The sequence below is a fragment of the Panthera leo genome, chromosome B4 (assembly GCF_018350215.1).
Source record: "Panthera leo isolate Ple1 chromosome B4, P.leo_Ple1_pat1.1, whole genome shotgun sequence".
NCBI lineage: Eukaryota > Metazoa > Chordata > Mammalia > Carnivora > Felidae > Panthera > Panthera leo.
In genome coordinates this window covers 71,726,807-71,742,592 of record NC_056685.1, presented here as the reverse complement: position 1 = coordinate 71,742,592, position 15,786 = coordinate 71,726,807, and the positions used below count along the sequence as shown (strand labels likewise).

At 36.4% G+C, this 15,786-nt stretch overlaps 1 protein-coding gene across 2 annotated transcripts in view; it reads left to right on the top strand.

Moving 5' to 3' along the window:
* The window catches only part of NELL2 (neural EGFL like 2), a 392,940-nt gene that overhangs the window by 143,738 nt on the left and 233,416 nt on the right, over positions 1 to 15,786 (top strand). For both annotated transcript variants that reach the window (XM_042946302.1, XM_042946301.1), the window contains exons 5-10: positions 477 to 650; positions 737 to 833; positions 3,638 to 3,710; positions 3,881 to 3,963; positions 4,849 to 4,977; positions 6,455 to 6,557. In XM_042946302.1, coding sequence (XP_042802236.1) covers positions 477 to 650; positions 737 to 833; positions 3,638 to 3,710; positions 3,881 to 3,963; positions 4,849 to 4,977; positions 6,455 to 6,557 — 659 coding nt within the window. The remainder of the gene's footprint in view (positions 1 to 476; positions 651 to 736; positions 834 to 3,637; positions 3,711 to 3,880; positions 3,964 to 4,848; positions 4,978 to 6,454; positions 6,558 to 15,786) is intronic.

Sequence of the window (15,786 nt, the reverse complement as noted above, 5' to 3'; positions counted from 1 at the left end):
ATTTTCTCTTACTAGCCTTCCCATTCCCTGGCACTTGGTTAGAGACAGCAAGTTTTTCTGGAATATATATACACCTATATATACATATATAGGTACATATATATACATATATATGTAATTTATTTATATATAATAAATACACACACATATAAATATATATATGTAATTTATTTATTTGGGGGTCTGCATCACTTAGTATTTCCAGGTTGCTGGCTTCTTTAGCTCCAAGTCTGGGGATATGAGGCAAAAAGAAAACCTAGGAAACCACCACTTTGGGTCCTGCAGTCCTTCACTGATTTTCTTTCTCTATTCCATATTTTAGACTCTTCTTATGTTTGTTTTATAATATAATGTTTAGTTGTACTCAATGGGAGGAGTTCGGAAAACATATACTCGATCTTTGTGGAGATGGAGGTCTTGTCAATAATTTTTGAACTTTATTTTCAAGGTGTCCCATATGCTTCTTCTCTATGCAGGTACCTAGAACTGGAAAGCAGTGGCCACCGGAATGAAGTCAGACTTCATTATCGCTCAGGCAGTCACCACCCTCACACGGAAGTATTTCCTTACATTTTGGCTGACGATAAGTGGCACAAGCTCTCTTTAGCCATCAGTGCTTCCCATTTGGTTTTACACATTGACTGCAATAAGTAAGTGAAATGTTCTCAGTTCAGGAAGTGGAAGATTCTATAAAATTAGTGTTCACTCACATTATTTGATGTTTCTTTTTTTGCAGGATATATGAAAGAGTGGTGGAAAAGCCCTCCACTGACTTGCCTCTGGGCACAACATTTTGGCTGGGACAGAGAAATAATGCACATGGATATTTTAAGGTATTTTTTGGCTAAGGGCGGATCATAACATGTAAATATAAATGCTTTCTAATTAGTTTGGAAAATTATGTTTTGCTCTTTGTGGTGTGAAACAAAATAATTTGATTTGTGTATATTTTTTTCTATTTGTGTCTATTTTTTGGACACTAATGTTTTATTTAGGTGGCCTACAGTATTTTCTCTTTTTTCCTGAATAAATTTGATCTTTAGACATTACAGAGATGATCACAACTTTGCAATCAGGAAATTAACATATCATTATTGAGATTAGGCATTCAAAGTCATAAAAACCTAAGATGTTAATATACAAATAAACTGTCTACCATTGAAACATAACCTTTGCTCATCCTTTTACAGGGATGTTAATAATAGAGGATTGAAAACGTTTCAGTATTCACTATTCAAGGTCTTTCTGTATTCAGAAAGTGAAAAGAGAATATATATATATATATATATATATATATGCACAAATCTGTCAAAACTAGAAAGCAGTCATAACTTGTACCTTTTTTTAGTGTCTACTTAGAGACACGCTCCATAGAATTTCATCATTTTAGATGATCTAAAAGACATCCCAGTTAAATTTCTTTATCTTAAGGATGAAGAAATAAAGTCCAGAAAATTGCTTGACTACAAGCCCATAGTGTAATCATTTACCCCCAGGGACTATGACAGTGCCTATAATATAGAAGTGACTCAGAAAATGATTGTTAACTGAAGAATAATAGGTTCTGTGTCCGACTCCTGGATTTCTGGGTAGAGTAGGTACCAGTAATTTTGAAACTGTGTTCTAACTAAGGTTTGTAATCCTGGGAAGGTGTTTTTAAAACTTACTTGCACTGTTAGGGGTGCCTGTGTGGCTCAGTCGGTTGAGCGTCCGACTTCGGTTCAGGTCACGATCTCACGGTTCGTGGGTTCGAGCCTCGCATCGGTCTCTGTGCTGACAGCTCAGAGCCTTGAGCCTGTTTCAGATTCTGTGTCTGGCTCTCTCTCTGCCCCTCCCCCACTTGCACACTGTCTCCCTCTGTCTCAAAAATGAATAAACATTAAAAAAAAATTAAAACTTACACTGTTAGTTACCTGGAAACCAGGTGCCTTGTATATATTATTCTTGAATCTTATGTAGGTTTTGATGTGGGCTCTTTTTTTTTTTTTTTCTCTTTTACATGTGCGTAGGCCTGCTCAGGGGCATTAAGTGACTTGCCCAAAGCCAGTCATAAGAAATTGATTCCATGCTTACGGGTCCTAAGAAAATCAGTGCTTTTTTCCCATGTTAGGGATGACAAATTTGTAGATGCCAAGTCTCTCCTCTATTTAACCATGATGGTCTTTCCCATGGAGCTTGGATGCGGCCTCAGAATCCTTCTTACACATCAATTATGTGTACTATTCTAGGGGTTATAATTTTTATTGTAGAGTGAATTGTGTCCAGTGGAGTTGTACAGTGCACAGATTGTATAACTGTACATGGTAGCATTGTTTTCATTTTGCTGTTTCCAAGTGATAGGAGTTTGTACAGAAGTTGCCTTTTTAATCCAAACTCCTAGCAAACAACAGATCTAGAAATTCCACACAGTATACTAAAATATTTATCATCCACATTGACAGTCTTCTTATACTATGCTATTAATTGCATTAAACATATAGGAGATATAAGCCAGTATTTGGTATATTTTGTAGGTACATTAAAAATTATCTTGAGAATATGTTGGTACTGTCCTCCTGTCATTAAACATTCTGTTTGCATTTTTCAAAGGAATAAAACAAAATTTTAATTGAAAATATATATAAAGTTGATGAAAGAAGAGAGAGGGATGGTAAGTGAAAGAGACAGCTGGAGTATGTCTGATGAGGTCATTTTTGAGCTACCATTGGCCTTCGGTTTAAGAGCCCAGGAAGGTGGAAGCTAATTAAACCTTAGTGACTAAGGATACACGTAAATTCTACCTGTAAACATGTGCTGTGGCCCTCTGTGTAAATGGGTCATTTCTAGCTGGAATTTTTTTTTTTAATTTCACGCTGAACATTCTGTACTTTTAAGGACTTCTTGCTAAGTCTTGCTGCAGCTGTATAATGAATCTGTTGTCCTTTATAAATTGAGAAATTAGTGGGGGCACTTGGGTGGCTCAGTTGGTTAAGCATCTGACTCTTGATTTTGGCTCAAGTAATGATCTCATGGTTTGTGAGATTGAACTCCATTATCAGTGCAGAGCCTGCTTGGGATTCTCTCTCCCTCTCTCTCTGCCCCTTCCCCTCTCTTTCAAAATAAATAAATAAAAACATTTTTAAAAAATTAAAAAAAATAGATTGAGAAATTAGTTTGAAAATTTCCAACTGAAAGATGAGAAATGCTCAAATGAGCATTGCTCTTATGACTCAGTTTTTCTGTCTCTTCCTTTCTGATGATTGCAGTTAATTTAAAATTGGTACCCGTTTCACTGTTGCTGAAACCAGAAGTGATTTTTCGGGTTGATTTTTAAAGGTCATTTTCAAGCCTTTCTCCAGTGGCTAACTAAAAATAACTTCTCAAAACAACATGACTGTTCCCTCTTAATTATATCTTGACATTTAATCTTAAGGCTTTAAAAATATTATCAATAGGAGAATATGTGGGTAACCATCTATTTTGCCTGATGTATTATTTCTTTCCCTTTGGTTTGGAATAGAAGTAATGTATTCAAAAAGATGTTGTTCAGGGATCTTGGTGAGTCTATCTTGTAATGTTTTCCTTCATGAACTTGACTGTACAACATAATTTGGGTAGATGAAAGTAATATGTCTTTTTTAAAATTTTTCGCACACAGGGTATAATGCAAGATGTGCAATTACTTGTCATGCCCCAAGGATTTATTGCTCAGTGCCCCGATCTTAATCGCAGTAAGTCCATTAGTTCTTGCACTGTGTGATGAAAAGTGTGCTTCTTGCTTAATTTTGTCCAGAATGTCAGTTTGAAATTGGAGTTCCCACATATTAGTTGTCAGCATAGACTTAACTAGATTGACCTCCTTATAAATACAACTTGACCAATGTAGTGTTTGTAATTCCAGCCTGTCCAACCTGCAATGACTTCCATGGGCTCGTGCAGAAAATCATGGAGCTGCAGGACATTTTAGCCAAAACATCAGCCAAGGTAAAAGCTACTTAGAAATATAGTGTGGGGAGCTCAAGATCCTTGATGTTCTTTATAGTTTTTTTTATAACCACAAATGTTCACCTTTGAGACTTTTCTTACACTATATTGTTTGTTGGCATCAAATCTGGATCTCTGCTCGAGGAAAGGGCTTATAAATATTCAAACCCTAGCCATCTGTATAGCACATGATTCAGTAAATCATAAATGAGACTGATTACCTGGTTTTTACACTGCTTATTACAGTAGAATTTATTGTTTATTTTAGTTTTCATTATTATTTATTTTTACTTATTTTTCTTTGTAAGGACAGAGGTGAGGGGGCTTTGTAAAGAATATGGACACTAGAATTTTGCCAAGGAAATGTTCCCACAAATGCTTTCTACTACAGTGTTGCTGTTGTAGGAGTATTCACTGTCCTATGCATGTTTCAAGTTTACTTGCAATTTCACCAGATTGTTTTTCATCTTGCACGGTAGTTACTGGGAACCTGCAAGTTGTGGCGTGATTTTTTTTCTGGCACAATATAAGTTCTGAAATTTGTTTTTTTTTTTTCACTTGAGTAAACATATTCATGAAATGAGACATTTTTAAAAGTGGAAAATGCTTTTCTCATTGTGAATGATGCCATTTTTACGTAGCCTTCATTTATATCCTATAAATTATGCTTTTTTTTTTTTCAAAAGGCAGGAACCAAATTTACAAAAAGAAAGGGGGGGATCTTTTCTCTTTTAAATTTTGGCTTAAACATATTTGTAAAATAATAGATGAGCACAGCTATCATTACTGCTATACGCTGAAAAAAATGAGATGCCTCCTGATGTATTTTGCATTTCTGTGTTGCTGGAATGGTGAACAATACAAACCCCTTCCTTTGTGCCACAGCTGTCTCGAGCTGAGCAGCGAATGAATAGATTGGATCAGTGCTATTGTGAAAGGACCTGCACCATGAAGGGAACCACCTACCGAGAATTTGAGTCCTGGACAGACGGCTGTAAGAACTGCACATGCCTGGTAGGGCTTCTGCTGGAGTTCACACTAAGGGAACTCAGATGCCCCAACTCTTTAAAAATTTATTAAAACAATGTAATCATGAAAATTTCAAGACCCATTTCCTCAAGACACAACACTAAAGTGCCAGCAAACCTGGTCAAATCTAAAGAACTGTGTGTTGCATTATTAAAGACACTTTCTAGCCTATAAAGATGATTATGGTTTAGGAATGCTATAAAGTTTAAGTTTATTTGTGCACACATGAAGTTAGCAATTTAAATTGGGTTAGTAAAGGTGATTCCCAAAGGATTCTATCTGTTATCCTTTACATTTTGAGGGATTTTCCCCTCATGTGTTTATTAACGCATTTAATAAAACTAAACTCTATGCAGCATGAGATATTATGACCAGATTGGATCATACCAAAAATTAATGGAATTTAAATACATAAGATAATCTTTAAATGCTTACAAATACAGTGGAATAAAAATTAGATGACTTAAATAAATATGACTTCTCTAATTGCACACTATTAAAGTAGGAATATTTAGTGCATTATTCTTTCAAAAGTAGATTCATTTTCAAAGAAAAGTTCAAGACTAGCTCGGTTTTGAACGTTTACATTTCATCTGAATTCATCTGTTAAAACTCATTTACTGGAAAGAAGCCAGAGGTCTGTGTGAATTAGCCTATAAAAAGACATTTCTCCAAGTTCAGCAAGTTTGTTCAAAAACAGAATATTGTGCATGTTAAAAAGTCAAAGATACGTCTGAAATTAGTCATATGTGTGTGCATGTGCGTGCATGCATTATATAATTTCTGTTCAGAAACATATTCTGGTCCCAGAAAAATTATAGCACTTTGCAAATACAGTAAAGCCTTCCCAACCTGATAATGGGGGACAAAAATTGACTTGAGTAAAATGCAAGATGTGTATAGTGAGGTCAGTGAGGTGACTGGAGAAACAGCTACCTGCCTGAGTGACCTCCGGGAATTAATTCCCTGACATACTGTTTGCATTTTGGTGCTTCTTGTGGTGATTGTCAGCACTGCCCTGTGGAGGTGCTTAACCATCCACGGGAAGATTCTGGGTCCTGAGACTGCGTCTGCAGGATGGCAGCAGCTATTCCAGAAATCTTGTTTGTCGGTTCTCATTTAGTGAGTAATCTGGGCGGACGTGAGGCTTACCCCTTGCTTCCTGTTTCACTGTCAGTGTGTTCCCGACCCATGTTCTCATCCACCTCACAACAGAAGGGAGAATGCTATCTATTAGGATCGTCACTGGACAGAAGATGGGAGCCAGTCACCAACTGTGTTACGACCCACTCTGTATTACTGTGGGTCTCTGTATCATGGGTTTTACTGTGTAAAAACCAGAGGATAGTGGTATTTATGGCATTTTATGTGAAGAGTTTGAACCTTAAGAAACCGATTAAAAAATACTTCCAGGCTATCAAACTGCAACTTGGAAATTCTTTAAATATTATTTTCTTCTCAGAATGGAACTATCCAGTGTGAAACTCTGATCTGCCCGATTCCTGACTGCCCACTGAAGTCGGCTCTTGCATACGTGGATGGCAAGTGCTGCAAGGAATGCAAATGTGAGCATAACTTTTATGATGAATACTTTTTTTTTTTTTGCAAAAATACAGCTTCATATTAATAAATATGCACCCATCATTGGTTTGATCTGGGCAAGCTAAATGGCTTTTAGAAATGAAGCAAATAGGTAGAATATCTTCTGTACTCTGGTGATCAGTTGTTTTCCATTTAAAAATGCTATACTTGTATTTAACAGGAATATTTTTTCTCGGCGGGATCTGTTTTGTGTAGTGACAGTAGTAGGAAAGATATGTAAGAAATTTAGTGGTAGACATTCTCTCATTACACGACTTGATACAGATGCCTCCAAAAATAGGCTAAGGATGATCCATACTCAGCCACGATGACCAAAGAAACCCACAATGCAAGTGACCTTTGATAGCAGACGCTATGCCAACTCCATTAGCTCAAACCACAGAGGTCCACGTTGTCATAGGACCGTCCAGTATGAATGGGGCCATGGTGTTAATTCATAAAAAAAGGCTCACACTACTGAGTGAGAAAGCTCTTTTGCCTTTAGTAGCTGTGCGGTTCACTTCTGATGGCAGGAAATGCTGTCTGAATTCATAGCTGTCTTGAAATGGGTTCCATATCATTTGTTCAATAACAGATTGTTGCATTTATGTTACTTGCACATTAAAAGACTGTCCTTAAATTCTTGTTAAAAGGAGCATTTAAAATTTACCTATTTTTGTACAAAAGAATAGTAACCTATGCAAACCGAGTGTTATAAAGTTTGTAGAATATACGGGACTATGTAAATGCAGACTAATCATCCATGTACATAGGAGGACAGAGAAGTAGGAAGGGGATGGAAAGGGCGAGGGAAGGAGGGGAAAGAGAATGAATGTTTGCTTTTGCTAGGGCTTTTGTTCACCCTGCTCCATTTACCATTGCCATCTCCTACTCTGGTGAGGGTGATGAGTTATCAGGGAAAAATCAGGAAGTCGCTTTGTAGTCCATTGATTTAATTCCCTCAGGAGTTCATTTATATTCAATTTTATTAGACTTTACATTGAAGCCAATCCATTTCATGAACGTACATTAGCCTAGTCAAGTAAGTTTGGCTGAACCAGGAAGGACTGAATGCAATTTTCTTACACATGTCACAAGCTAATTTCCTTGGTGAGGAGTAATCTGAGTTTTTCCTTGAACTTGTCTTAGTCCCTAAAAGCTTGTGGTGATGTTCTGTAGTTTTCTTTGTACATAGTTGGAGGCAGGAGGGGGAATATTCCTAACATGACAATAACGGGAATCAGACTTTTTGCTTTAACTTCTTTTATTCTTCTTTCCACATTTATTTCTACGTTGTTACCCCTGAATATAATAGATTTGCATTAAGTGATGTCAATTTTATTAGAGACAGGCTGATTGGAATAATGGACCATCATGATAGATGCATTAGTCAGAAGTAGTGAATTTCAATTCTGATTTACCATTTGTCTCTTATTACCAACAGTAAGCTGCCTACTAAATCAGACAGTGCTTGAAATCTTCCCAACAACATGCATTTAGACTTAATGAAATGGTAAAATATTTTGAGATTTATTAATGCAGAGTACTCCTGGCAGACTTTGGTGTTAATGATTGAAAATCGATTGTGTTTGTCTCATATATAGTAGTGAAAGCTAAGTAATCAGTGAAGGGACCACAGCATCACTGAAGAAGTGCCAAAATAATTTATTTGAGTCTTTCATTTTCTATCATTAAAAGTATTAAGGATAAAGTGACTTTGTCTTTCTGCTTATATTCAGTGATATGAGTGCCATGGAATACAGAGGTTTTGTGCCTGTATTTGTTTGTAGTTAGAGTATTCGAAGTGCTTCTAATTCTGATGAATTCAGCGTTTTACAAGAGCCAGCAAGAAATTTTCCGTAAACACCTACAGAATTTTTTTTCCCTAAGGGAAATAAGAATTTAGTTCATATGGTAAATATTCCTAAAGATTATTTGGGAATGTGTCTCCCCATGCACAATTTAAAAGCTAGTCAGTAAAAAATACTTCAGGAAATATGCTTCTGAAAAGTTTGCAAAAATGTGTTTTATAAAAGAAAAAAATAACATCTAAAATAAATTTAATAATCATTAACTGACTTGTTTAGATTGTTCAGATTTTCATATGTGCTGAGAGAAGCAAATAGCTATGAGAGAGGGGAGGGGGGAGAAAGAGAGAGAGAGAGAGTCTCACTGTTTCATGTGAGGGGAAGGAAACATCTCATTTTCTTATGTACATTTTCTCAGTATTATCATTGCTCTATTTTATGAGAACTTCATTTCAGTGGAGTATAAATTAAGCTGTGTGGTTTTTATTTTTAAAAAGAGAAACCGAAGCCTTCCTCTTATACCCTGCACTCATCCTGTCTTTGCAGCTCTTGCTCGATAGGCTTTGTAATGACATAAAATTAACAAAATATATTCTTTACTGAGAACTGCTTAAAGAGATTAATCACTTGTTTCTAAAGTCCTTGGAAGGGAAAACGTATAACCCAACTGCTGAATTTTACTCTGCCAAGACTGAAATGAACAAAAGAAGTGCATGTGGCAAGTCGGTTTTTGGTGTTCTTTATTCAATGCTTTCAGGCTTGCTTCGGCAGAGTTTTGTGCAACTCTGAGCAGCCCTGTTTTGCAGTCTGCTTTATATTTTCCCTCTGTAACTTCAGCTTTAGCTCTTTATCCAAATATAAATACTGGTGAATAGTAAGAAGGTTGTTGTTCTGGGAAAGAAGTCAGAGAGAACCAAGCCTGTTACTTTCCTTTATTTGAATCTACGAAGGGAAAGTGCTGGAAGGAGGGGCTAAGCCTCTTCCTGCCCCCACCCTTGAGCTATTGTGGTGGAGTTAAACTGAAACAGAAGTTCTAAAGGCAGAAATGCCAACACTAAATAATTAAGGCAGCAATAATCACAGCGCAATGAAGTCATCTCACTTCCATCAGTTGTTCCTCGTTTGAGCTTCACAACAACTGTAGGAGGCAGGCATTGCTTCCATCTTCCTAATAAGAGTGAGTGCACGACTTTTCCAAGAACACACAATTGATTAGAAGTCCCAGAGAAGTTCCATTTAGAAGTGCTGTGCTTTTCAAGCCTGCTTCCTTCTTTAAAACCATCTGCGACAATTAATCTAAGTAATCTACTTTTATCCGCTGGTAACTCAGCTTGCCATGCAAAACCATTGAGAGTCCTGGCTGAGTCTAGGCTGCTTGCAAAGTAAGCAGGATTTTCCTTTCTCCCTCTCTTCTCCCCTTGCAGACACCATCCCTGCATCCTTTACCCCAGTCACAGGCTCTCAACTAGTCAACAATGAGACTGACGGACACAGATGCAAGTTAACTCTAGAAAATGCAAAGTATAAATATTGTGGGTGACTTTAACTCTGAAACAGGATGAGGTCCAACTAATTGAAGTATGTAAAATCTCAGTCTAAGTTAAAAAAACAGTTGTCAAAAAATAATTGACGTACCTTATAGCAAACAGAAAGTTACAGAAAGTCAACTGAAATAAAAAAAAAATTCAGTAATCTGAACTAATACTATAAGGTCTTTTGCAGAAGAGGCTGTGTTTAAAACAACAATAACAAGGAAGGCCGATTTCCCCTCTTTTTCTAGAGCAGCACCAAATATGGGAAATGTGAATGTGACCATCAAAATTGGCTGGTGCTTGTTCAGTAGCGATAGTTTTTTTAATTAGTACTGTCTCAGAGAGGCCAGATTTATATGAATAAATTAAAATCATCATTCCTTTGATTGAACAAAATCAGAGTTTCAATCCATAACATAGATGACATTTTCACATGCTCTGTGGTGATTAGACAACAGATTGTATTAAAGTTAATTTAAAAAGTCCTGTCAGCTTAGATAAAATGGAGTTCTTATACTGTCTTTGCATATTGAGTAGTTAAGTATGTGAGTAATAGAGTGAGATTTTCTGGGTTTGTATTCTGGCCCTAGCAGAATTAGCTGTGCAGTTTGGGTCAACTTATCAAACCTCACAGAGCCTCAGTTTCCTTATCTGTAAAAGGAAGAGAACAGTTACACCTATTTTATGGGGTTAGTATGAAATGTGAGGACTGAATAAGTAATACATATGTATAAAGTGGCTAAAACCATGTCAGCTATTATTGTTTTGTTAAAAGAACTCTGTTTTTATTCATGAAAGTACAAAGAAGTGAAACCATCTCATTGAGTCATAGATATAAAGCTACACAGGACCTTAGAGATCTTCAAAACAGTCATTTGCTTTTGGGGAGGTAAGGCTTCATTATCTCTATATTACAGAGGAATAATGAAGCCAGGGGGATTAAATGACTTTTCTAAAATCACACAGTATATAATGCAAGGTAATTATTTTTTTCCAAATTGTGTTCTGATGTATGAGACTACGCTTTTCAAGGCCACTCTCTTCCTCAGTATTTTGGATAAGTCTTGACCAAGGCTGATACTAAGAACCAATTTATCATGCATTTTGTATTCTTTTATGTCTGGCTTCTTCCATTCAAAATCCTGTTTGTGAGATCCATCTATATTTTTCCATGTAGATGTCAATTATTCATACTTATTGCTATATATATTCTATTTGCATTAATGTACCATGATCCAGTCTATTACTGAAGGACAGTTTGGGGCTATATAAATAGTCCTTCCAGGGACACCTGGGTGGCTCAGTCAGTTGAACATTCGACTTCAGCTTAGGTCATGATTTTGCGGCTTGTGAGTTCGAGCCCTACGTCAAGCTCTGTGCTGACAGCTCAGGGCCTGGAGCCTGCTTCGGTTTCTATCTCCCTCTCTCTCTCTGCCCCTCCCCACTTGCTCTCTGTCTCTCAAAAATAAGTAAACATTAAAAAAAATAGTTAAAAAATACTTCTTCTATAAACATTCTTTACACGTTTTTTGGTGTTATGCATGCTTGATGGGTATATACCTGAGTAGAACTGTTTGTTCATAGGTTAAGACTGTTTTATCTAATGGTAAAACTGTTTTAACCTCTTGTAAAATTGTTTTGACAAACCATTTTCTAAAGTGGTTATACCAGTTTACTCTGCCGCCACTATATGAAAGTTCCCATTGTTGTACACCCATACTCACACTTGGCATTTTTTATCTTTTTTATTTTAAGCATTATGATAAATGATGTTGGTACATGATACTATATTGTAGTTTACATTTGCATTTCCCTGGGGCACCTCTGTGGCTCAGTCAGTTAAGTGTCTGACTTCAGCTCAGGTCATGATCTTCATGGGTTGTGAGTTCAAACCCTGTGTCAGGCTCTGTGCTGACAGCTCAGAGACTGGAGCCTGCTTCAGATTCCGTGTCTCCATCTCTCTCTGCTCCTCCCCTGCTCACACTCTTTCTCTCTCTCCCTCAGAAATAAATTAAATGCTAAAAAAAATTTTTTTTAAATAGAAGAATAAATTTGCATTTCCCTGATGACTAATGAAGATGGTAAACTTTTCATATATTTATGGGTATTTTCATTAATTTAATTTAATTTTTAAATTTTCATTAATTTTAAATAATAGAAAAGTAGATTATATTATATGTTCATTTTCCAAAGAGACTAGTTTGGGAGATTTAACTCTTTTATGTTCACATTAGTGTGCAAATACGGATGATTCTAGCTCTGTCACTTAAACTGCATAGAAAAGTGGGGACAGAGATTAAATGACTGCCACTTATGTAATTTGGAGATTTTTCAAAAATGGAGTGACAGTGCAATAAAACTGATTCAGAGACTTCTGAATATGTAAATAGGGGGTGAGGAACAAAAACCAGTGGGATATAATTCACCAAGAGCTTCTTTGTTCTTGGAATAAAGAAAACAATTATATAATATATATAGGTTACATTAAAAAAGAAAATCATTTTGGAGCAACACAACCAATAAACTTAGCTGTCTCTACAGTAATGCTGGAAGCATGGGAAGTATGCAGTATGCACGTGAGATTCTCATGCATGAACACAGTTATAAATTAGTTGGCATTATGGAGACACAAGGGGCTACATGGCCAGAATGCCAGTGCTGACTGAGGCATTCCTCAATAATGTAAAAGATAGAAATAGCAATCAAAAGGACAATGTGTTGTTTTACTATCAGAGGCAGTATTTTTAGAAAGCTTTCTGAAAATCTGTAGTTATTAGAGAATATTATGTGACAGCGAACAATTGAATGAGCTGAAACCTTATGGTGTTGCAATAATCATGTGTACAACCTTGGTGTACCTCTTGGGAGCTTAGCAGGGATAATCTAAAACTAGCCCCCTCAAACAGAGGGCAGGGGGAGACTGAAGAAAGAGGCAGGCCACTCCAGGTTGGTAGGTGGAAGTTTTAATAATAGCAAAGGGAACTTAGAGATGAGGCTTGTCTTGGGTGGCAAGATGAATGGATTCCTGCAATTGCCCTCAAATCTTCAAAGTGTATAAAGAGGCCCTAATTGGATTCAGTCACGTATACAGTCTGTAGTGCAGATGTTTTTAACCCCACATCATTATCTCAAGGCTAAGCCCTTGGATCATTTCGGGAGTGAGGAAGGCAAGCAGAATCCACGTTCTAAGGCAGAGGAGGAGGTGAGGATCCTCCGAGTGCCTGGGTCCAGCTCCTGGGTCAATCAGTGGTCATGTTTTTTTGATGTTGTTCCCCAACATTTGGTTTGGGTTCAGTCTCTTCTCCCCTAAGTTAACTTAATTTAGCATTTAAAGTAATATTGGATAAGTTGTAGAATTAATATACTATAAATATACTCTAAATCTATATGCATATGTGAAAAAAGGGCAAGAAAATAGTCCACTTATGCCTTACTTATTCAAGGTAATTAAGCTTATGGTAAGGAATATTTTCACTAAAGACAAATCAACTACGTTTTATTAAAGAGAGTTCATCAAGGTAATCCTGTGGGCTTCTTAAACACTACAATTAATTTTTGCTAATACTTTTTCATAAACTCTTCAAAAATGCAGTTGGTCATGCTATCTTTCAATATCTTGATAAATGTCAAATCAGTGGAAAAATACTGAACTGGCAATTTATCAATAAGCAAGAATAATTAACAGTATAGCTTTCAGATTAATGACTATAGGAGACATTGCATGATACATTTTAATGACCTTTAGAAAAACAAAAAAATGACTGTTAGTAGTCAGCTTGTATCAGAGCTGGGATGCCAGGAAAAGGCAGAGCTGAATCAGAGGATGATGACAGTGTCACAATGATTTAGTTTCTGTGTCTTCTACTCCACAGTCCAAAGTAGTATAAAGTTATCTGACTCTATCATTCTTCATAATCCTAGTATAGCATTTTTAATGTTTTAACCTAAAAATAATGCATGCATACAATAAATATTCAATCCATCCAAAAAGATATAAAATAAAACATAAAAATCTCCCTTTTTCTTCCTCCTCTCGCAAACTTTTAGTCCTTGTGTATCCTTCCAGATGATTCTCAGTGCACCCACTCACATATGCATGTGTAGGCTTTTCATATACGGTAAATGATATCACACATTTTCCTGGACTTTATCCTGGAGATTTTTGCATATCAACTAACTTTTTAAACGGCTGAATATTACTCCAATGTATGGCTTATTATAATTTTATTTTTTCTCCATCACAGGATATTTTAGTTTGTTGTTGTTTTTCTTATTAAAAATGATATTGCAGGATGTCATTTATAAATAGTCTTGGTGCATTTAAAAAGTGTTTATTTATGTATTTTGAGAGAGAGAGGGAAAGCATGAGCTGGGGAGGGGCAGAGAGGGAGAGGGAGAGAGAAATTCCCAAGCAGACTCCACTCTTGCATGGAACCCAGTGTGGGGCTCAATCTCACAACTGTGAGACGGTGACCTGAGCCGAAATCAAGAGTCGGACACTTAACTCACTGAGCCACCCAGATACCCCAGTCTTGGTGCATTTTTATGTGGTCTTACCTACAGGGAGAATTGCTAATGATGGAATTGCTGGGTCAAAGATTATGGCACTTTTAAATATTGCCAAGTTTGCCAAATTACTCCACAAAAAGCTGGTTCCCCCTTCCACGAGGAGCACTAGGTGGCAGTGCTGAGGGAAACCTGAAAACATTTGTCTCTTCAGTGTCAGTAGGTCTTTAAAAGGGCATCAGGATGGCTTTTTTCTCTTTATGCAGCAACCTTGACAAGGTAATATCAATTCATGGGAGATCCTTTAATAAGAGATAGATGGTCTATGGCAGGCTGAACTTGCTTGTTTTACTGCAATATTGTCTAGTATGAGTTTGTACGAGATTATCGTTAAAATTAATTGCTGTTCTGTATCTTCAGTAAATTCCATAGATGGCAAAGAATATACTGAATCTATTTTTTTTCTGAAATGAGCATAGTTTTCCAGAAGACATAACACTGGGTGCTGCCCTCTGATTCTGAGGCATTATGCTGTGCCTATTTAATCATCTTTTATTTTAAAATAATAGAGAGTATTCAGCCTCTAGTTCTTCACTTTGAATTGTAATTTCTCTTCATTATTAAGATTCTTGAATAAATGTATTTTGTGGATTTTTGTTATTTTCCATGCTCCATTACATTTTCTCAAAAGAATTTCTCTGCGCATCTAATGACATTGTTTAAATGGCCTAAAACTCTTCAGAAAAAAGCTTTATGCAAATCTGTCCGTAATAGTAATTAAATCATGGTGTCTAACACAACTCTAGGAAACCGAAAGTGTGACTCTTTAGGTGATCAGGAGGGTAGTCTTCCTTAGTGGTGTAAGGCTTTGAAACAAGTGAGGAGATTTCAGATTTATAGCAAAGCAAAAGAGTGATCATCTAGATATCATTCATATGAGACTCAATTTAAAAGAGAAGAAAAACACTTATGTTAGGCAGAAAAATACAGCTTCTTATCTGAAGTGTTGTTAGGTAACTGTTTTAAAAATGGGCCTATTTTCTTCTCAATAGAGATCATACAAAATGGCATTTTGAAGTCAGAATAGGAAAAATAAGATATGTGCCATTTAAAGCAGCTTACAAGTTGATTTTGGCAATTATGTAGAAAGTAGAAACTCGGATAGAACCATTGCATAATAGAAGTAAGTGCACATCACAGTGCCCATTGCCTAAGAAAGTTACAACACCTACCGTCCTAGCAAAACGTATAAAATGGTAACTTGGCCACACTGGACTCCCTGCTGGATGCCTTGAATACTTTGTGTGGCCTGTGTTGTCCAGAATATATTTATGGACTGTATAAAATTAGCATAGATTAAAAATTAA